The 27,592-nt window shown below is 40.2% G+C and overlaps 1 protein-coding gene across 3 annotated transcripts in view; it reads left to right on the plus strand.

The window, feature by feature from the left end:
* Positions 1-27,592, plus strand: part of LOC114240958 (limbic system-associated membrane protein) — a 65,859-nt gene continuing 38,267 nt past the window's right edge. The window contains exons 1-4 of one of the 3 annotated variants that reach the window (XM_089736448.1): positions 1-18; positions 1,256-1,501; positions 6,145-6,272; positions 26,026-26,233. In XM_089736448.1, coding sequence (XP_089592574.1) covers positions 1,429-1,501; positions 6,145-6,272; positions 26,026-26,233 — 409 coding nt within the window. In that variant the 5' untranslated portion in view covers positions 1-18; positions 1,256-1,428. Of the gene's footprint in view, positions 135-172; positions 281-1,255; positions 1,502-6,144; positions 6,273-26,025; positions 26,234-27,592 lie in introns of those variants that run through there. The other 2 variants (XM_028171655.2, XM_089736447.1) reach the window with 2 other exon arrangements.

The raw sequence follows: 27,592 nt of genomic DNA on the forward strand, positions 1-27,592 counted from the left end.
ATGCAAACTAAATTTGGTGTAATATTTTTAATATTCGTGAATTGTGTATAATATTAGTTGTAGTGACTAGTTTTACTGTCGAAGATAACAGAATTTTCTTAAACATCTCGGTAGCCTTACGAAAGGATTTCTTGGTACAGGAATACCGTAGAAATATATTATAAAATTCCTGAAGGCTATTTATCTTAGTCTTACAATGGAATTTCTCTAATATTCTGGAAAACAATGAGGGTTCATAATTACGTTTGGAGCACAGCAAAGCGTTTGTTGATAAAATCCGGTAATTGGTTAGAAGATTAATGCCTTGCAGAAACGAAAGATATTTATATGAAAATTAACGATTTTAAATATGTTTACGGTATTCACATAAACAAAGATTTAAAATCCTTTTATTATCTATAAATCTTTCTATATATAATATAGTATCTTTCTTTATAGAAGAAATATTTGTTATATAGAAGAGAAAGTATTGATATAATGTTATCAATAGACAAAAACGTTCGTTGTATGAGAAATTTCGTTAAGACTTTATTATTCTGATAAGAAAAATACGTATCTGAAAATATTCGTTTAAAAATATATCATCAATCTGTTTTTAATACACCAAATAACTAAAACGTCAGAGAACCAATTTACAGTATAAAAAATATAAAGATATCTTAAACCGTTCGAGACCAGAATCTTCTGTTCTCGAAACTAATCTCACAAAGATATTTATATATACGAATAGAAATATATGAAATCTGAATTTTCAAATTGAACTTCGTATAAAACAAATACAAATTTGAGTGAGATTATGTTGACTTTTGAAAGTTACGAATGAATTAATTAATAAACTTTTACTGTTTGTTTAAGCGTAACATTTGGAGCTTGTTTGGAAAGCTCAAACCTCAAGTCTAAATCATTATGTATAACTGTGTTTACATAGTACTGTAAAGTACATTGTAGCTTCTATATGAAGTTTTTAAGCATCATATTTATTAATAGTAAAAATACAATACAATTAAAAAATAAACCATTTCAAGTACCTAAATCATCAATGCAGTCGAAGACAGAAATGCGCTATTAAAAATAACTTAAAAATTACTAGTCAGATCTTGTTTACTGAATTTGAACGGGAACACACATAAGAAGCATCAGCTTTCAAACAATCAAAAGAAAACTGTTCACAATACAAGAATCTTCCTTTTTTGAAGTAGGTAAAAAAATTATTAAATTGCTCCGCTCAAAATATCACATTTACTGTGTGTTATAGGTAAATAAAAAAACATTAAATTAATCTCTTGAGTGTTATAAAATAAATGAAAGGCCAAGGAATAAATGAGTTTCACCCGGGAAATTAATGAGCCCTTAAATGGGAGACCGGGCGAGTGCTATGTGAATCGTACGGTTCGTGGTGATACTTTGTGAATAGTTAATGTATCCGTGATGAGGATCGAGAGGACGTGCTTCTGGTCGATGCTGCAGGCCCTGGCTTTGTTACCCACCATGGCCCTGAAAGGTAGGCTAACCTAAAAAAGTGGTTCTTTTAGAACGAAGTTCCTTATGGGACGATACAGAGGGGTACCCTAACCGGCAAAAACGTCCATAACGTATGATTTAGATTAGTAATGCACACAGCGTACAGGGATATTATAGTACTGGGTATTTTTTTTTCTAGCATACGATGTAGTAAACATTAAATGTTTGAATGATTTAATATAATAGATTCCATATCCACATTATACAGGCTATTCACAGTAGACCTAGAAGAACTGTGCTGCAGTGAGTCTATAGAAGGAATAGCTCTGCATCTCTCTTCGACGACTGGCGAATAAGATGTTTTTCTTTATTGCTTAATTCGTTGGACGAGCTCACAGCCCACCTAACGTTAAGCAGTTACTGGAGCACATAGACATCTACAACGTAAATGCGCCACCCACCTTGAAATATGAGTTCTAAGGTCTCAGTATAGTTATAGCGGCTGCCCCACCCTTCAAACCGACACGGATTACTGCTTCACGGCAGAAATAGGTGGGGTGGTGGTACCTACCCGTGCGGACCCACAAGAGGTCCTACCACCATTAGTTCATTAAATTGCTAGTCTTGACTCAGGTAGTAGTCCGAGATATCACTACTAGGTCAATTACAGACATCGAGCGAAGGCCTCTTCAAAACAGTTAGACTGGAATTTCATAGGGACGAGCATAATTCATATCGAAATTGTCTTATCCCGATTTATATTCATAAAAAATAGAAGTCATTTGTTTCTGCCAAATATCCACACAGAATAATTGTAAGCGAAGATTATCTATAGTGAAATGTGGATTGAAAACATACACATATTCGTGCTAGACAGACAAAAATAAGCACATCTAGACCGTAGATTCTGGAAATCGGACTCTAAATAGGGACCTTACCTTGTCGAGCTTATCAGAGCCGCATGGTGGGTGCTAGGTGGGTCTAAGAACACGCTGTAGTTACAAGATATGGATGATGAAATGGAAATATATCAGGGTAGTCCATAAGGGCCATACGGTACAAAACACGGGGATAACACTTTGCAGAAGATATCTTCCAAAGGATATTTTAAATAAAATCTTGCTTGAGGTCAACTTTCCACCAGCTAGGCGTAATAGCTTAGCAGACCAACGGTTCGTTTTTTTTTGCAAAGAAAATTTGTCCGGACTAGGATGGGCCGACGAACCCAAGAGGGGCTAGGAGGGGAAAAGTTTGCTAACACCTAATCACGACCCACAGGGAAGATTTGGCGATAAACCCAACGGGCTGTGCCAAGAGCAAAACCGGCCTGGATAATATTGTCCGTAATTTCTACGGAAGATTTCCTTGAAAATCTCGTTGACGCAATTCACGTCGTTGTCAAACATCTTATATTAAATGACAGCTAGAATAACTAAATCCGTTTTCTCCGAACTCCTCCCGCAGATTACCTTGTGATGTGTATGTACCCTGGAAGCTATGAGTAGCTGTTAATACGCCCACATACAAACGAATTTCTTCGATTTTGTGACAATAATATACTACGTAATATTCGTCCTACTTTATTTATTTATTATGTTCACACAACTGGATAAAATCTACATAACCATTGAACTTATTTAGAAAAAAATATATTATAGATTATAGACTTCACCCTTTCGGGTGTGAACACAACTTGCTTAAGAGTGGTTGTGAATAAGATAACAATATCGATAGACAATATTAAAAGTAAGAGGAAAAAAATAATAAAAAAAATCACAAATAAAAAAAAATTTTTTGAATGTTTAAGTATACCTTTCTGTACCACTTTCTCCCGCACAATTTTCTCTATCTCTTTCTGTTTCTGGTGGTAAGGAAGGCGTTGTGAAATCTAGAATGTATTCTACTAATAGTCCGTATTTAAATTAATATCCTTATTGTTAAAAGGTGCGTAAGAAAATTAAACAAAAAATGGTTCTATAAGCCTCTGTGTATAACACGCGTTTTGTATTAGCATTCGGTGACAGGTGCTAGGTACCGCCATCGACGCTCGTGTGTCGCTTGACGTTTCGCCGCCACGTCAACTTTATACAGGCCGTTGTTTTTTATGTAACCTTTTTATTACAGTTCCATTTTCGTTTTTACTGTGCGTTCGAGCGGTTTCCGCGCTTTCGCGAGTTCTGTGTTTTTATTTGATTGCGAGTTTAGGATGATTGCTTGTTAAATGCGGTACGGGTGAAAGGTGGGATAAGATGCCTTTTATTGGTTATTCCGGGGAAACGTGTTTTCATATCGCATAGTTGTGGTTTAACACATTATTATTTATTTATACAGTGATAATAAATACCGGCAACATAAAATAAAGGCTTTACAGATTTTATATCGATACAGTAATACAGGGTGCTATTTTTTTGATTCAGAACGAGTAATTTAAAGAATTCCTAGTTTTATAGATATAATGTAACTGATCAGTAATAAAATAAGTTATGGGATAAAATTTGTACCAAAGAATGAAATATACGATACTAAAAGACAATCTGGTTCTTTTTTTGTCCGAATAAGTATTATTGGTTAGATATTGTAAAATATTTATACTATTTGCCTTTGTAGTGATTGTTAAGATAATTATTAATAGCATTTCTAATTTTAAAGATTTAATTTTGAATCTAAGAGATCGGCGTGATCATAGAAGTCGTGATTCTTTTGTAAAGTCCTTTATGAAAAAGTTTCATCACTGAATAGTTAAGCTTGAATCGCTTCAAGCTGGATGTATTAGGAGTATTTTTGCCATCTACACTAAAAAAAATATATTACATTTCAAAACACTCAGCACAGAAGTTAACCCTCAACTTTTTGGCTTCTGAATTTGAGAGATATTTGATATTTTCTCGCACTAGTAGTTAAAGAGAGAGAAAGATCAATTACTTATAAAAAAATTATTGGTATTGATGATTGAGTAATTTGGGATGTATTTTTTTTTTATTGCCCTTGTAGGCAGACGAACATACGGCCCACCTGATGGTGAGTGGTTACCGTCGCCCATGGACTTCAGCAATGCCAGGGGCAGAGCCAAGCCGCTGCCTACCGAAATGGTATGGCGAAATCTAGTGGATATTTAGTTAAACAACAAAACCTTTTATTTTTTTCAAAAAATACTATTCGTAACATCGTTATGTCAATTTTATTTCCAACATTTATATTTTCTTATTTTAAAATAAAACTAGTGTGCCAGTGTGAATTAAGCAAAATTGTTGTAGTACCGATTTTCCCACTTATATTACACCAAAGGGAAAGTATGTACTTATGCAATACCGAGGGTAAAGTTATGGTGCTGCCTACAAAGTTCTTGACAATAATTAGACAATATACCTCACTATCATAGTGGAAACAGAACTTTAAGGAGACTGTATTTTAAATACTATAGCAATGAAGGCACGATGAGCTTCGAATAGCGTAGTCTCTGTTTTGACAGCTTAGAAAAAGCTCTCATTTACATAGCTTTGGAGTTCTTGTAGTTTCAAGCTTTGCAAGAGTTTCCGACATATTTCATTATTTTATTTAAATCAGTTTTAAGAGTGAAAGCGTTTGTCGAAAAAAAGAATGATTTCATATTATTCTGTATTAAAAAGAATTAAAAATTAGCTTAGAGCTAACTAATGAATTTAACAGTTCGGTTTGTTAAATAGTAGCTAGAACTAGTCTATAACAGGAAATTCTATTATTTTAAATTAGTTACATATATATGTATTTAAAAGTACTTTTACGATTTGAACTCGAAATGTTTTATAGTAATTTTACTATTTCTAATGTTTCGACTACTTTAATACGAATCGAATACGTAGTTTTTGTGATCAGTAAAAAACCAAACGAGATAGCACCGTAAAAGTTATATAAATTGCATCTACGGACTCGCAAAACCGAAAAATAAAAAAGTCGTGTGGTACTCGGGGACTGCCGCGGTAAAGCTATTGCATAGAATTTTTTATCAACTTATGCAATTATAATTAGACGTTGATAAATTAATATTAAAACAATAATAAAATAAGACCACGCTATATTTATAAACATCAACAAAAGCAAAACATTAACTGTCCCCTTCACATTCATAAGCTAGACCGCGCGAGAGAGAGATGGGCAGACTTTTCATGATGTGCATGCAGTGTGACGTCACGCCACGCGCTTATTCACAAACATTACACAAGCGCAATGTGTGAATCTGTTGAACGTGAGCTACATAGTAGCCGGAGTGGGGGGTGTTAGGTTTTATTTTCGTTACGGAATTTCTTAATTCGGTCACCGCGATCAAAGCCGGCGATAAAAGCTATGTAATAGCTTAAAACACAATGGCAATTTGTATTTTGGTACTGAAATTTCGAATCGTGTTTATTTTGACTTGATTATTTTCATGTCGAATACTGTACAGTTTTCTTGGTCACGAACGATTATAATATAACAATACTAATTAGACAACTAGCTTATGTTTTCTTAATTACCTCAAAAGGAATTTTCTTTCGAAGGTCAACTACACAAATAGTGTACAAAAGATTATAATTATGTGTCAAATAACATAATTAATCTGAAAAAAAAATTGATTTGTAGTAACCATATGGCACTGAGCAATTTGTTTAACACTGTTGCCGTATCGAATATAGCTTTAATATATTATGATATTTTATATTGTTTCAGATGCTCAAATGACTACAAAAAAGTTTTCCGAAGAGCCAGAGTTCGAGCGGCCAATTGGGAATCACACGTTTTTCCTTGGACGAGAAGCAGTTTTGGGTTGCGCTGTCACTAATCTTGGAAAACATAAGGTATGTGTTTTTTGAAGGGAAGCCTTTATTACATCGTCTCAAACTTGTTCGTCTGTGTGTTGCATGTCGCGTGACGGTCGGCCGCGGACTAGGGATAAAGTGAAAGGCGCTCGTCAGAGCAGCCAAGGCAAATATGGCGGCGCCTATAATAGTTCGCAGCAGCTGACCGTGTAGTGTTTAGACTATTACTCATTTGTGCCAATGCACCACGCTATTTTGTTTGTTTTTCTCATTGTTTAATGTAAATGTTGTTTGTCAGAGTTAAATGTCTATAATGTGAAAAAAAGTTTCACTTTTACCGTGGTTTCATAAAACCACACAATCCTTTTTTTTACACTTAACGAGTTAACAATTTATTAGTTTGCACATTTATTTGATACTGTAGATATTAAAACGTAAAAATGACATACACCTTGAATTTGAAGTCTTCATTATTGCGTCAGAAATAGGCTAGATGTAACCATCCGTGAACATTTAGAAATATGTATTTATCGTTTTATAGCATTATGATTATATTTAGATGAAAGTTATTAATGTTTCAATTGGCATTCACATATATTTTTACTATTTCCCTACGTCTAGTCTTCAAGCTCCATTCATAACAATCTGTTTTCTATCTTAACAACTCGCAATAAGGACGTAAACCGTACGGCGTAACTCACGCAAGACGATTTGTTTTATAAGGGCTCCAAAAGTTATTTAACAGTAGATATTCAACGAGTGTGTCTGTCAGAAACGTGTTTTATAAAGCGAATTCAAATTACTGCTATCACGATACGATTAAATATCACAAATAAACCAAATTATTATGCACATGTTTCAAGACTACAATTATGTTTGACTACAGAAATGTTTTAGCGCCTTTTAATCTATATTATTGGTTCCTTAAATAGGGCTAACACTTATCAAAATAGCATTAGCCTGACGATCGCGCAAGTATCAAAACATATTGTTAAGCCGGTAAGAGTAACGCCATCTATCGCCGAATAGCCGAAACGAATATCAAATAATCTAGTAACCTCTAGAACAATGCCATCTATTGTCAGATAGCGGAAGCACACACATCGAAAATACTCGACTTGTGAGGAATGTTCTCGACTATTCTAGGGATGTCGCATCGACTATAAAAACGTTGCAGAGATGGCACGCAGTTAGTTAGTAATCAGAACTACTCGAAGAAAAACAGCGAACGGATTACCTGAAGCGAAGCGGAAGAAGTGAATTGAGAATTTAAAGTGTTTGTTGGGTGTTTTAAGTGTTCTAAGTGTTAAATACTGTTTTTAATTGTACTTTGGTGGAACATTTATTTATCCCGTACCCCAGCGCGTAACAATATTTTAGGTATCATGCATACAGCTTACCGACATAATGAAAACAAAATAGTCATTGTTTAGTTTCAAACCTGCAACTTCGGTTAAAATTTATACAGTAAATATTACTCAAATACAAGCATAAAGTCCCTCACCACCTATTTTACCTTAAGAAACCAATAATATAAATTAAAAGGCGCTAAAACATTTAAAGATAATTATAGTCTTGAAACGTGTACATAATAATTTGTTTTATTTTTGATATCTAATCGTATCGTGATAACAGTCATTTGAGTTCGCTTTATAAAACACGTTCCTGCCATTAAAGTAAATGGTAGAAAGAAATACAACAATTATTTTAAGTGTATGGGAATGTTCGACCCGTTTTAATGATGCATGTATCGAAATGGTTGTAATAATTTACCTCGAAGGAAAAGTTTTTTGAAGTGAAAACTTCTTTAGAATCATTGTGATTTCAAACCGGATGCAACGGAAAAAACGACAGGTAAGAGACACAAATACAAAAATGTGTAGGATGAAGCCAGCAAAGAATGAGACAGAAATATACATACTATTTAATACAGCGCCATCTGTGAGATTTTTTAATACTAAGGTGTGTATGAAACCTCTTGTAGTGAATTTTAATTTAGGATTATACGTGAAATTAAAATATCAATTCACAGATGGCGCTACCTTACAATTATTTACTAATGACAAAATTTGACATATACTTAAGACGTTTAGGATAATTGTATTTTAATTTTGGAAGGTTTCACTTCTACCACGTGTGAATTGCACACATGTATTTTTTTTTGTTGTATAGACGCGTGATAGAGTTCACGACCAAATTGTTTTTAAGAGCATACAGAAGTCCATAGACATCATAGCCTCGAAACATGAAGCCTAAGTCAAATTTCACCCATCTTTGCAATAATTAAAATACTTCACACGGGCAAACTCCGCCGTGACCTACCTGATTACAAATATTTAGTGCAGTATGAATATAATTTGAGACAAAAGTATGGAGTATTTTTTTATTGCTTAGATGTATGGAAGAGCTTACAGCCCATCTGGTGTTAAGTGGTTACTGGAGTCCATAGACATCTACAACGTAAATGTGCCACACACCTTGAGATATAAGTTCGAAGGTCTTAGTATAGTTACAACGGCTGTCCCACCCTTCAAACCGAAACGCATTACTGCATCACGGCAGAAATAGGCGGGGTCTAATGTCCTTTTTAATCCAATAAAAAACGGTTGTTCCTCTTCAAACTGAAATAGAAACGATCTATGAGGTGGGAAAATAATGATGTTAGTATCTACAGGTATAGGTTTGCAAGAACTGGTAGCACTAGCAGAGTAAGCTGACCTTTATTCACGATTTACTTCCAGGATTAACCATATATTTCAAGGTGGGTGGCGCATTTACGTTGTAGATGTCTATGGGCTCCAGTAACCACTTAACACCAGGTGGGCTGTGAGCTCGTCCACCCATCTAAGAAATAAAAAAATATAGGGTACTGAGATATGATCTTGGCAAACTCCTAAAACCTGAGACCTTAGAACTTATATCTCGAGGTGGGTGGCGCATTTACGTTGTAGATGTCTATGGGCTCCAGTAACCACTTAACATCAGGTGGACTGTGAGCTCGTCCATCCATCTAAGCAAAAAAAAAAAAAAACCTATAAAATGCAGCGACAGGCTTTTCAATATTTGTATTATAATCAAACAAGCGAATATAAATTGTATTTTATTTAATAATCCTCTCGGCTATAAAGTAACTTGTGAATCAATTCTAAAACGCGATCGTTTTGCGAGCTTTCGAAAGTTTGAAAATATCATTAATTTAATTGGTTCTCGGGTGTTTCAGAAAAGCTTTTGACCGACAAAGTCGTCATGAAAACGAAAGTGTTTTAAGTTTAACTTAACTGTCGTACTCGTCTGTTCAGATTAGCGTACGAACAATTATTGAATATGCAAGTTAAAGTTTGAAATTTTAATTTATAAAGTAAATTAACAGTTGAAGTTAGTACATTTGATGTCCTTGTCCATCGTGTAGTAGTAATGCGTTTCGGTTTGAAGGAGAGTGGGCAGCCGTTGTAACTATACTGAGACCTTAGAACTTATATCCGAAGGTGAATGGCGCCTTTACGTTGTAGATGTCTATGGGCTCCAGTAACCACTTAACACCAGGTGGGCTTTGAGTTCGTCCACCCATCTAAGCAATAAAAAAAAATGTAGTGGTCGATTATGGCATCTAAGTTCGATTCTCGGTCACCGTCAGGATTTTCTTCTAATTTGTGCTTACGGTATAAATGACGTAGAAGAAATTTGACCTTTTAAAGCTTGGGCTGTTCCGTGTCAAACTTTTTAGGTGTAAATATGCTACTTCTAAACAGTGGATTTCATGTAAGTTTCAGTAGGTGAATATAGACATTTCCACGTATTGAACAATAGCAATGCATATAGACAGTGACAGCAAAATTGATTACAAATCGGAAGTTGAATACACGAGTTAAAGGTATTAATCAGATAAACAATCACACTATGCTTCATTAATTTGCTGATAGGAAGCTGTATTGTAAGCTCAAATGGGTAAGTACCGCCATACTACCTACTAATGCCACGAAGCAGTCATGCGTTTCAGTTTGAAGACCTGAGTTCTCCAGGGATGCCTGGATTCACGTCCTGATAACATATTTGGCTTTTGGTGGTCACTTAATGACAAATGAGCTTTTAACTCTTCCGTCGTCAATGGCATTTGTAAACTCTACATATGTGGTGAGAAGTTAAGATTTTCGGTCTTAGTTCTTTGAGTGAACCTTAAAATGACTACGTAATGTATTAAAATAGTAGAATTTCTTCAACTAGTGGGTATTCATGTACAGCTAGCATTGTAAGTTATAAGCACTCGAGTTGAAGTACATTGCGTATTCGGATCTCTTGTCTGGTATTTTGAATTGTTCAAGTAGATATTTTACATTTGAACTTTTATTTTGCGGATCTGAATCGCATTCATGATGAGACGGTATGCCTTTTATTCCGGGGGTTGTCAGTATGAAATCTGCCACTTCGTCACTTTGTATACGTGGAATTGTTATTTAGTCTCAATTTTAATTTGCCAAATACGTCGCTTCTTCCTCCAAGTATATGAGCTTGTCTTAAATATTTAATTGCTTAGATAATTTTTATTTGAAATCTCAAAGCATAGGTCATCGTACTCGTGGAAGTCAAAGAAGAGTTTGACGTAGCCCTTCGGTCATAACACGCTGAGTTTGTTGTCGGATTTACTCAGCGGGATTTCGATCCAGTGGTATCACACGCAAGTCAACTCTCTTCAATATAGATTACAAAACCTATCCCTCTGGCTAAGCTTTCGGATCCACCCACTCTTCTGAGCTAGCCGTTATTCTTCCACTCAATTTGAAAACCGGGCGAGTACGTCATCGTCCGGTACGAGTATAATAATTGGCCTGAAATGTGCAACACGATACCTCACGGACGAGTTCAAAACATTAAAAAAAAACTGTCGGAAATTTAATTTCATTTTAATATTGCATTGCACATATGAAGCGGACTTGTTATGCTAAAAGTAGATATTGTCTTTACATGCTGTAAGTTATTTCATTAATAATAGGAATATTCCTTGTTTTCAAATTTATAACAATATATTTTCTAGAGTTTGAACACCTGTAATGCGATATGTGCTCTATATACTATTGTATGTTGTAACGTTGAACGTTTTTGGTTTTTTTTTGGGCCGTGAGCCGAAACTCCTACGAGGTCCCCGCGCCTAGGGGGCGCGCGGGGTGACGCGGGGGAAGATTGATCTGCGACTGCGAGACCGCGGGCCCAAGGATGTTTTTAAAACCCACTAAACGACTCCCTTACACTCTTCGCCCAAGCGTCCGATCCCCTCCGGAGTCAGAATCCGGATGAGATAAAGGGGGCTACCGCAGTCAACACTACAACCAGAAGCCGCGGTTGAAGCCAAGGACGTCTGACTGACGGAGCCTTCGAGGTGATTCGAAGGTTCTGAAACGTCGGCCGTCTCGGTACGGCAGCCCACCCAGATGGTGCCGCTGGTGTCCCGGAATACCCCGCTGGACCAGAACCAGCCTGCTGGGTCGGGACACGATACACCGCCAACCGGTTACTCTTTTATCTCAATGATACTCCATGGCAGCGCACTAGAGCGCTGGTAGCGCGCCGCGCGGCCTCAATCCCGTCAGGTCACCCCTTGACCTTCACCGGGGGAAGTAACGTTGAACGTATGATAGCATTTTTTTTGTTCTAATAGCCTAAAGAGCTCACTGCCTTTTTTCCCCCTACGTATTCATTGGTGAACTCTCGGGTTCAACCTGAGAGAATTTACTAACACTAGCCCTAGAATCTACCACCGGATTGGTATCGCAACCCACTGAGAAGGTCCGATAAGAAACTCACTGGGTTGTGTCTATGGGTTAGTTCACGACGAGGACAATGACCGGTGCTTGAGGGTCCTTAAAGCACCGAGAGCGAATCCAGGGAATCTGACAAGACATGCTTCGGGCGACAACGGACTTTCTTTGCCCCTTCGCGGTCGGATAAGACGGCCTAACTAACGTTAAGTGGTTACCGTAACACGTACAAGATTGGGTGGGAATGCCCGTCCCAGACCTTAAAAATGAGGCGAAATTCTGGATTGAACGTCACAACGGCTGTTTCACCTTTCAAACCGGAACACGTAAGTAAACCCTACGCGACAAACATAGACATTACACAACTACACATTTATTAACTACATAACAAAGAATTACTTGGTTCTATAACAATTAACAAGTAACGAGCACAAGACGTAAATATAAACAGAATGTAACAAGAAATAACAAGGCTACAACCACCTCGGGTCGCACGTAAACAACTAAAGGCGTTGAGAAATAACTGTCACTTACTGGAGCTCAAAAAACGTTGCGACAAATATATTTTATAGTTAAAAAAGTGATTTGATTTTACCTTGAAGAAATGTATACTTTTTCGCGTATTATTAATCTACTGCATAACTTTTATCGCGGGCTTTGAACGCGGCAACCGAATCCAGAAATTCCATAACGAATATAAAACCTAACACCACCCCCTCGGCCTACAGCCCACTGAGTTTCTCGCCGGATCTTCTCAGTGGGTCGCGTTTCCGATCCGGTGGTAGATTCTGCGAAGCATTGCTCTTGCTAGTGTTAGCAACTTTCCGGTTGAGCCCCGCGAGCTCACCTACAAACGTTAGGGCGAAGCTGAAATAGCCTCTCAAGGCTATCAGCATAGGTAGGAACAAAAAAAAAAATCGGCCTACAATGTAGCTCGCGTTCAACACATTCACAGGTTGCGGTTGTGTAGTGTTTGTGAATAAGCGCGCGGCGTGACGTCGCACTGCATGCGCATCATGAAAAGTCTGCCCATCTGTCTCGCGCAGTCTAGCGTATGAGTGTGAAGGGGACAGTTAATGTTTTACTTTTGTTAATGTTTATCAATATAGCGTGGTCTTATTGTTTTAATATTAAATTGTTATTGTCTACTTATAATTGCATAAGTTGAAAAAAATGCTAAACCGCGGCCAGAGTGCCACACGTGTTTTTTTTTAAATTAATATCAGGCTTGAGTATGTATTTGTTCCAATAAGCCACTGAATGCTGCCGAGGACTTCGCAGACCAACATCGGGGTGACGTAGTATTTTGTCCAGCAGTCCGCCACAGATATAAAGTTTTTTAAATGATCAGTGAAATTCTCACCAAAGCTTACACTATTCGAATTTGAAACGCATTTCCAATTATTATTTAACTCTTTTGCGAACGCAGGGCAATAACCTAGACTGTAACACTCGTGCCATATATCTATATAAATTATACCTAACAATGAGACCTTCTTAGAATCTTCCTGAAGATATTATTTTACGTCAACTAATCAATTTATTGATGATAATGAGCCGAGAGGCAAAGAATCCGGTCTCGTGGCGTGCACTAGGAGAAGCCTATTCCCAGCGGTGGACTAAAATAGGCTATTAATGATGATGATGATCAATGATGAACAAGTCTTCGAATGGCTAACCGTTCGCTATCCAATCAGTAATGTCAATAATAAATGTTCAATAATGCCTGTAGTTTAGGAATGCATTCTAGAATACTTTCATCAAACTGGAACGCGCGTAATACCTTACACCAGAAATAAAATGAACGATGCGTCAACAAAGCGTCCTTTGGTGTGGAACGCATCTCTCCCAGAGTCCGGGCCTTTTAGTGGGCGAGCTATCCGAAGCCTTTACAGACGGCACCGCTAACTCGTCCTACTGCGATGACCTACTAAGTCTGAAATAGCGTGACTCAATCAACAGTTATACAGTTGCTTTTAAGCAAAACGTATACAGATCATCTTCTATAAACTCTGCGACTAGTAAATAATATTAATAATAGAAAATTATACAACTAGCTGTACCCGTCCGCTTCGCTGGGTATTTAAAATTAACATTATTATTTCTCACCCCCACAAAGATTCTCATCATTAACACCCCCGCAACTGGTGTAGGGACTCCAACACTCATATAAATATTAACCTATCCATTAAGTACATGTATTTTCTACATGGATACCAAGTTGCAAGTCAATCGGATGCATGGTTCAGTAGTTGTAACGGAACATCCGTAAAAACCACTGTAGATGTGTATATTATAGAAAATTATAGAAGAAGGCTCAGAGGCAGAAGTGCAAAGCGCTGGTCGGACCAAATACTTTCTACATTCAACAGCCTAGTCCATAGAGCATCCGCAGGTAGGCGCAAGATAGACCTAGAGAAAGTTATTCAGAGAAGCCATGACCCTCAGCGTTGAGGATTATTAATGAAAGGAAGAGAGCAGAAGAGTAAAAAAAATTGAATTGAACCTTTATAGCATTGAACCTTTTGTTTCTTCTTTTTCATTGATCAAAGGAAAGGTCAATAACCTACCCCAGTCCAATAGAGGCTTAAAAGCTTTCATCCGTTAATCCAATAAACTTTTGGACATACCTTTTCACGTTACAAAGTGATCCTAGCTGGAGTTTTAGGCAAACTTGTATTAAGGGGGTTATATGACACTGGATGTTAAGGGATCACCATTGTTCATAGATATCGGCAATTTGACCACAGCCAAGCGGCTATCCACTAAAAGTATTTATTTGCCTTTATTTCTGTCACAATTTATTTATGGCTAAAAAAATGAGGCCCTATCACTCTTTATCTGATGAACTTAGATAAATTAAATCTGTCTTAAGATTTGTATTTGAAAGCTTCAGACTATTGAAAGATTGCTCTTGCTTTTTTTATTGCTTGGATGATATCTACATCTACAACTTAAATGCACCACTCATCTTCAGATACGAGTTCTAAGGTCTCAGTATAGTTACACCGGCTGCCTGATCCTTTAAGCCGAACCGCAACTGCAAACTGCTTCACGGCAGAAACAGGCAGGGTGGCGGTACCTATGCGTGCGGACTCACAAGTGGTCCTACCGCCAGTAAAGATGCAAATTATGATTTTGGAGGTTTGATTTTTATTACGCGATGTCATTCCTTCAGCGTGGAAGTCAATCGTGAACATTTGTTAAGTACGTATTTCATTTCAGAAAAAATGGTACCTGCCTGCGGGATTCGAACACCGTTGCATCACTGGATACGAATGCACCGGACGTCTTATCCTTCAGGCCACAGCGACTTAGTTATTTAATTTATTGAGCAGCTGGGTGAATGGTGTAGTTAATGTATAGTAGTAGCGTTAGGACGAATTGTAGGTCAACGTAGGTAGGTTTTCACCGTTCTGTGTGCTTAGTGCGAATTTTTTAACGTCCTCGATAGCGTAAAAGTTAACTCTAATTTGTATGCAGTTGGAACAGCCCCCTAGCGGAAAACGCAGGCAAACGTTCCAACTCCATACAAATTTGGGTTAACTTTTACGCCATCGACCCGTTCGGAGCATTAAAAATAAAGTCTAAACATTCGAGTTTATATACTACTCCGATATTTCGGTCACAGATTTCCGGTACATTGTTCGTGCACCTAGATAGCGAGCTTCATATTAAAATTCTCTCCGCCTCCAGACACGGGCGTTGCCTTTGTTATATTTTTGCACTGCAGATGTTAAGATTTCACTGAAATAAATACTTCAATTCTTTGAATTGTGATACAAATAAAGTTTCACGGAAAAGTTAGAATTTTTTAATAAGAAATTGTTTGGTGTTATGCGATTTTATGCTTCCAGAGAAGACTCGGGAAGCGTTGCAAAATATTAGGTCTTTACCTACGAAATTGGCGTCTGGTATACAGAAAGTTAAAGCATTTTATTTATTTATTGAAGTGAAAACTTCTTTAGAATCGTTGTGATTTCAAACCGGATGCAACGGAAAAAACGACAGGTAAGAGACACAAATACAAAAATGTGTAGGATGAAGCCAGCAAAGAATGAGACAGAAATATACATACTATTTAATACAGCGCCATCTGTTAGATTTTTAATACTAACGTGTGTATGAAAGCTCTTGTAGTGAATTTTAATTTAGGATTATACGTGAAATTAAAATATCAATTCACAGAGGGCGCTACCTTACAATTATTTACTATAGACAAAATTTTACATATACTTAAGACGTTTGGGATAATTGCATTTTAATTTTGGAAGGTTTCACTTCTACCACGTGTGAATTGCACACATGTATTTTTTTATTTTATATTTCTATCAATGGAAATATTCACCCATGGTATCGACGTATCTCTGCCGGGGCGTTGGTAATTTTTCAATGCTTTAATGCACTTCTTAAATAAATCAGGTGTATAGGAGCAAACCGTCTTCAAAGGCATTTTGTACTGCCTCTTAAGTATTCAAGTTTTTTTCCTGCCAAGAGGTTTCCAAACTTTGGAAAAAGTAGAACTCCGTAAAACTTCGCGACAATACTCGATTGCACTTGACTTAAGATTGCTTCTTCTTCATATCCTAATGCCACATTATCTGAAGTCGATACAGCGTGTCCTCTTATCACGCGACCGTCAACCCTCTTTGGGTTATATCCATTGAACGGCGCCACAGGGAGTCAATTTTTCTGTTTCTTCTTTTATTGTTTCTTTTACTTCATTCGTCTTTGGTTCTATGGTAATAATATACATTTGATTATTATAAACGCTTACACTAAAATTGAAATTATAATATTCAACTACGAAAAATATGACATCAATTAATCATTCTTTCTGTATTTTCAAAATAATATCGAATGCGTTCGTCTTAATATCGCTACCTTAATATATTAGCGTGTTACGAAACCTTTTATTAAAAGTCCTCTGGACCACTATCGTAAAATAAAATCATTTTAATAAACCCAGGACTGTGAATAAAAGAAACAGTACTAAACGCTAAAATATTTTTCGAAAGAGCTATCAAAACTTGAGCGGTCTTAATAAAATCACGCGCTTGTTTGAAAACTTTTCTAGTATAATTTAACTTCGATGTTATAATTTCGGTCGCGACGTTCATCAAATATTTGAGTGCTGTAGTTATCTGTGCTGTAGTTATCTGTGCTGTGCGTGTTGAATTTATATGAAGATTTAAATTTGGCGCAAAATTTTGTTCGACATATCTCATAATCTTACTTGCTGGTGTTATTGGGAAATTCGTTTATTATATTTTACGTTCCACAGTCAGTGGTGTCTCAAAATTTATAATAATATACTATATAAATTTTACATACAGTCAAATTGTTTAGTTATTAGTAGCTGCAACATTTAATACCTTTATGTTAATAAAATTTCACTAGATGATGGATTTACTTACTACTTACTCGCATTAATCTGATTGTAGATTTACCTTTTTTTATTTTTTATTGCTTAGATGAGTGGACTAGCTCACAGCCCACCTGATGTTAAGTGGTTACTGGAGCCCATAGACATCTACAACGTAAATGCGCCACCCACCTTGAGATATAAGTTGTAAGGTCTCAAGTATAGTTACAACGGCTGCCCCACCCTTCAAACCGAAACGCATTACTGCTTCACGGCAGAAATAGGCAGGGTGGTGGTACCTACCCGTGCGGACTCACAAGAGGTCCTAACACCAGTCATTACGCAAATTGTAATTTTGCGGGTTTGATTTTTATTACACGATGTTATTCCTTCACCGTGGAAGTCAATCGTGAACAATTGTTGAGTACGTATTTCATTAGAAAAATTGGTACCCGCCTGAGATTCGAACATCGGTGCATCGCCTCAACACTTATGCATCAGACGTCTTATCCATTAGGCCACGACGACTACGAATACAATAGTTTCAATCAAAATAATATTTTAATATATGTGTATGATTTATTTTTACACATACTTATAATAAAATGATAGTACCACTAAATAGTACTATCAAATTATTAACAGATGGCGTTAATACGATTTTTTACTAAACATACAATCTGTTGCTGCTGTGTAGTTACAACCAGTATTAGTGATATGAGGAAAACAATATTTTAAAAGCCTGTTTATTTCGTGCGGTCGTGCGTCCTGGCTAAAAGTATTGATCTAATGATTCATAGACGACTTCATCATTATCGATCTATGACTAGACATAGATCCAATATTGAACAGCATATTTTCAAACCTTGAAACGAAAAGGATTTAATAATTTTGACTATTACTAATACGTGAAGCAAAAACTTTCTATCCCTTTTTACGAAAATTGCGCGGGCGGAGGAGTATGAAATTTTCCACACTTATAGAGAATAAAGAGAAGAAGTGCACAATGCTAATATTTTTTTAATATGATGCATAAAAGATATATTAAATCAATAAAGAAAACATTACACACACTACATACCATGTATTTGACGCACACACGCATGCATACTATTTATTGTCATACTTTTGTTTTTGACGTCTGTTGTCAAATTGAGATTAAATATTGTTTGTCTTTGTTAATATTTTTTATAGTGTAGTCTTGGTGAAATTTGTGATTGTAGAAGTATGAAATACAATCATAGTAGTGTACAAACTTACAATTCCAATTAATTATAGTCGAATTTCGACTACTGCGGGACCTCTAGTAATTTTAATTGCGTGTTAGGATGCGAAAGCGTCAATGAACAATTTAAATATAAAATGTTGGACGGTAGTTAGCAAAATACTCAAATGACGTTGAACAACCACTGAAGCGTTTGTAACCCAAACATAGGTTACTTATTTTTCCATATGTGTAGCATGATTGCCTTGCACTCAAAAAAAAAATTAGATGAAACATGCTCGTGTGGGCATATTACTTTTTTATATTGCCCGCGTAGGCAGACGAGTATACGGCCCACCTGATGGTGAGTGGTTACCGTCGCTTATGGACGTCAGCAATGCCAGGGGCAGAGCCAAGCCGCTGCCTACCGCTTAATACTCTCCACAAGCTTTATTTGAATAAAGACATGTCATAGCGCTCCGGAAACACCATAGAGGGGAGCTCATTCTAAAGACGGATGGTATGTACGTGGCAAAAAAGATCCCTGGAAACGCGCTGTGGATGGACATGGTGGTGGTTCTAGGTAGTATGAATGAACTCTACTCCAGTGGCGGGCGGTACGATGGCAAAAACGAGATGATAGTATCATCTGAAACTATTCCTCAAAGCACTCCCCATGGAACATACCGTAAAAAATACAGAGGAAACCGCACGCTCTTCACAGACCCAGAAGTTCCAAGCAATCAACATAACTAACCAAGTATTTAAAAATGCATCCAATTGATTTTATCGTTTTAATCACTTCGGATTCATCAGTTTGGAAGTAACATAAGAAACTTAGGATACTTCACATTCCGATAGAGGCACCCGTCACGTGCGGACGTGCTCATCGACCACTCGATTGCCCGGCCTTTGTTCGCCCGGCTTTTGTTAGCCCGGCCATTGTTCGCGCGGCCTGTGTTCGTGGTACATCTGCCGACCAAGTGTTTTTTTTTTCTGGAAGTTTTTAATTGTTTTGTTTCCTTTTGTTATTTCTGTGTTCGTGGTACATCTGCCGACCAAGTGTTTTTTTTTTTTTTTTTCTGGAAGTTTTTAATTGTTTTGTTTCTTTTTGTTATTTCCGTTTTGTTGTGTTTTTTTTCTTTGTCCTGTAGTAATCGTGCCGCATCGCCACCTGTGTTCAATAGAACCGCTCAGGTCCGAGAAGTTGGGGCCTCGCCGCAAGGCGAGTGTTTTCTAAGACCCAGGGTAGCCCCACCTGGGCACGTAGCCGTCATGGACGCTGTATTTGCGGAATTTCTCCGGCTTCGCTACCCAAAGCTCACTTCCGAGTTTCAGGCCTTCAAGGCCGATCACACCGCCAGCCCTCTCGTGGACTCCGCCGAGCTCGCTGCCCCTGCGTCGCCTGTACCTGCGTGCAAAGCTTCTGCATCGAGCACCGCAGCCTCCGTCGTGCCTGCCGTTCCCGCGTCGCCTATACTGGCGAGTAAAACTGCTGCGTCGTCCGCCGGGGTCACCGTTCCAGCAGCGCGATCATCCGCGGCCTCCGTCGCACCCTCCAAAACACCTACTCGTAGGTCACCTGCGCCCGCCTCCTCGTCCTCCGACTCTGACTCGGAGATGGAGGTCGACCTCGCCCCCGCCTCATCGACGGATGGATTCACCCTGGTGCAAAAGGGTAAGAAGCGTGCCGCGGAGTCTCGAGCTCCCGCGGCCGCTAAAATTAGCAAAGCCGCGAACGCGTCGCGCCCCCGCCCTCAGACTCCCGTTGCGCCTCTAGCCCGTGCCACTCCGTCGCCGCGTCCGGTGGCACAAAATAAAACCCAGACCCCTCCCCCGGTAATCCTTCAAGAGAAGGCAGCTTGGGAACGAGTTTCCCTGGCTCTTAAGGCCAAAAATATCAATTTCACGAATGCCCGTAACCTCGCGAACGGCATTCAAATTAAGGTTCGAACACCCGACGACCATAGGGCTCTCTCTTCTTACCTCCGTAAGGAGCGTATAAGTTTCCACACGTATACGCTCCAGGAGGAGCGCGAACTCCGTGCCGTTATACGTGGCATCCCTAAAGAGTTGGATGCCGAGCTCGTTAAGGCCGACCTTCTCGAACAAGGCCTACCGGTTAACTCCGTACACCGCATGCATACAGGCCGCGGAAGGGAGCCATATAATATGGTTCTCGTCGCCCTCCAGCCTACCCCCGAGGGTAAGCAAATATTCAACATCCGAACGGTCTGTAGCCTTTCCGGAATCGCAGTCGAAACCCCACACAAGAAAGGCACACCTAGCCAGTGCCATAACTGCCAATTATACGGGCATTCTTCCCGTAACTGTCACGCGCGCCCCCGATGCGTCAAGTGCTTAGGCGATCACGCCACGGCCCTATGCACTCGCGATCAAAAAACCGCGACGGAACCGCCTAGCTGCGTCCTGTGTCGAACACAGGGTCACCCCGCAAATTACCGCGGATGCCCCCGAGCCCCTAAAATAAATCGACGCGTCGCCCGCCAAAACCGCCTCCGAGCTTCCGGCCCAGACATCAAAGCCTCGGCACCCTCTGTGTCGCAGGCTAAGCCAGCGTTCGTTCCGGCGGCGGTGCCCAGTGTCTCGGCCTGGGCAAAACCGCTGCCGTACATGAACACGGCTACAACTCCCTCCTCCGCGATTCGTCCCGCCCCCGCGACTCGTCCCTCTCCCGCGACTTGCCCTCCGACCGCGTCGGACAATCTCGCTTTAGCGATCGACTTCTTTCAGTCGATCAACTTTGAGCGCGTTAACGCTTTGGGCGACGCCATTCGCGCTGCCTCCACTGCACAACACTTTATCGCCGTTGTGCAAGAATACGCCGACGTATACGCGTCATTAAATACGTACGTCCTCCCCTCACTCCGCCGGTAATCAATGGCGTATATAAGTAGAATAAAGCCCCTATCCGTAACGATAGGATTTTTTAACGCTTACGGTCTCGCAAATCAACGTGATCAGGTTTCTGACTTTTTGCGTGACCATCAAATTGATATCTTTTTAGTGCAGGAGACCCTACTTAAGCCCGCGCGCCGTGACCCTAAAATCGCGAACTATAACATGGTCAGGAACGACAGGCTCTCTGCTCGTGGTGGTGGTACCGTCATTTACTATAGAAGAGCCCTGCATTGCGTCCCGCTCGATCCTCCCGCGCTCGCTAATATCGAAGCATCAGTGTGCCGAATCTCACTGACGGGACACGCGCCGATCGTTATCGCGTCCGTTTATCTTCCACCGGATAAGATTGTTCTAAGCAGTGATATCGAGGCGCTGCTCGGCATGGGGAGCTCTGTCATTCTGGCGGGCGACCTAAATTGTAAACACATCAGGTGGAACTCACACACTACAACCCCGAATGGCAGGCGGCTTGACGCGTTAGTCGATGATCTCGCCTTCGATATCGTCGCTCCGCTAACCCCGACTCACTACCCGCTAAATATCGCGCATCGCCCGGATATACTCGACATAGCGTTATTAAAAAACGTAACTCTGCGCTTACACTCGATCGAAGTAGTTTCAGAGTTAGATTCAGACCACCGTCCCGTCGTTATGAAGCTCGGTCGCGCTCCCGATTCCGTTCCCGTCACGAGGACTGTGGTGGATTGGCACACGCTGGGCATCAGCCTGGCTGAATCTGATCCACCATCGCTCCCGTTTAACCCAGACTCTACCCCGTCTCCTCAGGATACCGCTGAAGCCATAGACATCTTAACGTCACACATCACCTCGACATTAGATAGGTCATCGAAACAAGTTGTAGCGGAGGACTTCCTTCACCGCTTCAAATTGTCCGACGATATTAGGGAACTCCTTAGAGCTAAGAACGCCTCGATACGCGCCTACGACAGGTATCCTACCGCGGAAAATCGTATTCGAATGCGTGCCCTACAACGCGACGTAAAGTCTCGCATCGCCGAAGTCCGAGATGCCAGATGGTCTGATTTCTTAGAAAGACTCGCGCCCTCTCAAAGGTCTTACTACCGCTTAGCTCGTACTCTCAAATCGGATACGGTAGTAACTATGCCCCCCCTCGTAGGCCCCTCAGGCCGACTCGCGGCGTTCGATGATGATGAAAAAGCAGAGCTGCTGGCCGATACATTGCAAACCCAGTGCACGCCCAGCACTCAATCCGTGGACCCTGTTCATGTAGAATTTGTAGACAGTGAGGTAGAACGCAGAGTCTCCTTGCCACCCTCGGACGCGTTACCACCCGTCACCCCGATGGAAGTTAAAGACTTGATCAAAGACCTACGTCCTCGCAAGGCTCCCGGTTCCGACGGTATATCCAACCGCGTTATTAAACTTCTACCCGTCCAACTCATCGTGATGTTGGCATCTATTTTCAATGCCGCTATGGCGAACTGTATCTTTCCCGCGGTGTGGAAAGAAGCGGACGTTATCGGCATACATAAACCCGGTAAACCAAAAAATCATCCGACGAGCTACCGCCCGATTAGCCTCCTCATGTCTCTAGGCAAACTGTATGAGCGTCTGCTCTACAAACGCCTCAGAGACTTCGTCTCATCCAAGGGCATTCTCATCGATGAACAATTCGGATTCCGTACAAATCACTCATGCGTTCAACAGGTGCACCGCCTCACGGAGCACATTCTTGTGGGGCTTAATCGACCAAAACCGTTATACACGGGAGCTCTCTTCTTCGACGTCGCAAAAGCGTTCGACAAAGTCTGGCACAACGGTTTGATTTTCAAACTATTCAACTTGGGCGTGCCGGATAGTCTCGTGCTCATCATACGGGACTTCTTGTCGAACCGCTCTTTTCGATATCGAGTCGAGGGAACCCGCTCCTCCCCACGACCTCTCACAGCTGGAGTCCCGCAAGGCTCTGTCCTCTCACCCCTCCTATTTAGCTTATTCGTTAACGATATTCCCCGGTCGCCGCCGACCCATTTAGCTTTATTCGCCGACGACACGACTGTTTACTATTCCAGTAGAAACAAGTCCCTAATCGCGAAGAAGCTTCAGAGCGCAGCCCTAGCCCTAGGACAGTGGTTCCGAAAATGGCGCATAGACATCAACCCAGCGAAAAGTACTGCGGTGCTATTTCAGAGGGGAAGCTCCACACGGATTTCCTCCCGTATTAGGAGGAGGAATCTCACACCCCCGATTACTCTCTTTAGTCAATCCATACCCTGGGCCAGGAAGGTCAAGTACCTGGGCGTTACCCTGGATGCATCGATGACATTCCGCCCGCATATAAAATCAGTCCGTGACCGTGCCGCGTTTATTCTCGGTAGACTCTACCCCATGATCTGTAAGCGGAGTAAAATGTCCCTTCGGAACAAGGTGACACTTTACAAAACTTGCATAAGGCCCGTCATGACTTACGCGAGTGTGGTGTTCGCTCACGCGGCCCGCACACACATAGACACCCTTCAATCTCTACAATCCCGCTTTTGCAGGTTAGCCGTCGGAGCTCCGTGGTTCGTGAGGAACGTTGACCTACACGACGACCTGGGCCTCGAATCTATCCAGAAATACATGAAATCAGCGTCGGAACGGTACTTCGATAAGGCTATGCGTCATGATAATCGCCTTATCGTAGCCGCCGCTGACTACTCCCCGAATCCTGATCATGTAGGAGCCAGTCACCGTCGACGCCCTAGACACGTCCTTACGGATCCCTCAGATCCAATAACCTTTGCACTAGACGCCTTCAGCTCTAGGAGCAGGCTTAGGGACCTCGGTAACCGTACTCGTCGAACTCGACAAAGAGTTCGCCGTGCAACCTAACCCATGAATCAGCTCGCTGAGTTTCTCGCCGGATCTTCTCAGCGGGTCGCGATTCCGATCCGGTAGTAGATTCATTCGCGAAGCAGCTGCTCTTGAGCTGTTAGGTCTCCTTCGGAGGCGCTCGGGTAGCTGTTAGCAAATCCCACCCCTCCTGGCTGAGCCTTTGTTCGCCCACCTGTCCTGGTGAAACTGGAAAGGCCTCCGGGCCACCAGTAATCCTTCAATCATAAAAAAAAAAAAAAAAAAAAAAAAAAAAGGATACTTCACAGCAAAAAAAATGACGCGCTCTTTTTTTAATTTTAAGAACTATAATGTAGATAGAGATCCTGGAGTACACCATGCTATAAATATTTATGAGTGACTATTGCAAATAAAACCATGGCTGGGGTGCCAGCGAGGGCTATTAAAATATTCAGACAAAACAAACCATAAAATATATTTGAACGCGTTTAATTTTGATTCTCATGAATACTGATATTAAAAACGCAAAATATCGCGAAGACTTTTACCACATTTGGATTTATGTTAAACATAATATTCGTCTTGTTGTTTGCAAACATTAAATACCAAATTTGGATACGTACCAAAGGGAAACGTAATTTAATGATATATTCTAAATTGTCTACAATATCTTCTAACTTTTCTTTAAACTCTATTTGGTAGCTAATGTATGGGATCAAATAACCAACAATCCGGTGCTTCCTAAATTAGTCAATTGACTAACACCAATGGTGGCTGGAGTCTCAGGTGTATTGGAATGATTGCTAACGATGATCTACACTCGGCGGCAGATAGAGGCAAATGGCGTGGAATGATCCGGAATAAGCTCTTGTTGCGAGGAGGTGGTCACGACCCTCAGTATTGAGGAAACCGAAGCAAAAAGAAGGAATGATTGCCATATCCTATAAACATGAATGGTGGTGATGATGAAAGACAATGATGAATTACGCATCATTTTATTGTTGGTCATAAACTTTGGTAGGCAATGGCTTGGCTTGGTAGACAGTAGCTTAGCTGTACTCCTGGCATTGCTGACGCCCATGAGTAACAGTAACCACTCGCCATCAAATGGGATGCTCGACTCCCTACATGGGCAATTAAAAAAAATCCCCAATATCGTCTCGCGTATATCGTGCAACAATTATTTTCAAACTTGACATTTGCTGTGCTGATTCAGATTTCTATAGACACAGGTATAATCGAACCGAAGTTTTTGGATGAACCAAAATTATCTAGAGCACTACATTTTTTTCCTTTATCTTGCTATCAGTCAGCTAGACTATGAGCAGATGTGTTGAGAGCTGTTTGGCGGTTAGAGCGAAATCTCCATCGAGACTGTTCCACTCTGTCAACCGTGTCTATCAAGACTTAGGATTTGTCTTGATAGACTGCCTTTTAAGCCTATTTATTAGGTCCGGTGTGGTTAGTTGCGTGGCAAGCTTATTAGGATGCATTTCTAGCCTTTTTCTGCTTTTCATACTCCAGGTCTTGAGGAAGAAAGAGAAGACTCTTTAACAATCCTGATTTTGAGGTGCTCATGAATCTCCGATGTTTTTATAAACCACGGACTGTTGCATATTTGTTTGATATGTATGATACTTATGTTAGAGTCACACGCCGAACCCCATAGTTGAATCCCGTATGTCCAAATTGGTTTCAAGAGCATTAAAATTAACCAAAACATTTTTCTTACAGGTAGGGTGGCTAAGAGCGGAAGACCAGACCGTCCTAACTATGCACGACAGAGCGGTACTTGGTGCCCGCTATTCAGTCAGCCTGGACGCCCCGAGGACTTGGCAGCTGAGGATCCGGCCCCTCCGTGCCGAAGATAGAGGGTGCTACATGTGTCAGATAAACACACAGCCAAATATGAAGTGGCAAATTGGATGTATCGACGTTTATGGTGAGTTGTGTTGAATCATATCTTTTTTTTTGGTCTGTTGCCGAACCTTCTACGAGGTCCTCGCGCCTAAAGCACGCGCGGGGTTTGTGGGACTGGTCCGCGACTACGAGACCGCAGGCCCAAGGATGTTTTCAAGGCCCTACCCACTAAATAACTCCCCTGCACTCTTCGCCCAAGCGTCCGATCCCCTCCGAGATCAGAACTCGGATGAGGTAAAGGGGTTACCGCAGTCAACACTACAACCAGACGGCGCAACTCACCCCAAGGACGCCCGGCCGACAGAGCCTTCGAGGCGAATCGAAGGCTCTGAAACGTCAGGAGATGTTCGCTTTTAATAATAACGCTTAAAGTTGTAGTTTAAATATTATCATTTTATTTCTTTAGTCGCGAAGAACTACATAATTGTGTTTAATTTCCCAACGCTTCTAGAAAAATTACATAATTTGCACAAGTGATGTTATAATAATATATGCTGTACGTGCGATATATTTTCGATTTTCATATTCTCATGAAACCTAGCAAACAGTATTTGTGTTTGTCAAAACATTTACTATCTAAGTCATGGCTGTATGCAAACGATATTCCCAAAGCGTAAACTCCTCTAGGCTGTGTTTCCAATGTGACACCGCGCCCTTTTATATCCGTTAGTTTGTCGGCCATGTTACACTGATCGATCGATAGGTGTGCTTGATTTATATACAGCGTGGTTTGTTTAGTTAATATGCTTTAAGTTTTTGGCAGCCTAGAAGTGGGGCCATGTATTTTGTTTTATTTTGCTAATCTTCTAGTTTTTGTTTCACGAATAAGCTTGTAGTATTATCCGTTTAACATAAGTGCAAAAAAGAAGTGCAACTTATTCTATTCAAAAGTTTTCTGAAATTTTAACCTAAGGCCCATTTACTGCGAGAGCTTTTGAAGATGTTTTGAGTAACTGAATTAGGCTGAATAGTCGATTTACGAGTTGAAGCTTATAATCAGATTGGTAAGATCACTAATTTATATTGTAGAATATTTTTACTGTCTTATAAATTGGGCAGTATAATATAGCTATAGGTATGTTTTATAAATGTTATATAGACTTTTACGAATTGCCTTTGCATGTCCAATGAATGAATGAATGTTCGGACGTACGTGTTTTCAGATTTATCAGAACTTCACGGTTTTATGAGCCGTCAATTATTGTCGAGAGGACGCATTCGATTGCAAAAGCTGCAGATCCATGAGCAATGGTGATCACTGACCATCAGTTCGACCGTAGGTTGTCTACCAGCGAAACCAATCAAAAAATGTAATAGTTTTACGACTGATATTCATATGTAATAAATTCTGAAATTAAATTAGGGTTGTGCGGTATCAAAA

Source organism: Bombyx mandarina, chromosome 21 (assembly GCF_030267445.1).
Source record: "Bombyx mandarina strain Sakado chromosome 21, ASM3026744v2".
NCBI classification, from domain to species: domain Eukaryota; kingdom Metazoa; phylum Arthropoda; class Insecta; order Lepidoptera; family Bombycidae; genus Bombyx; species Bombyx mandarina.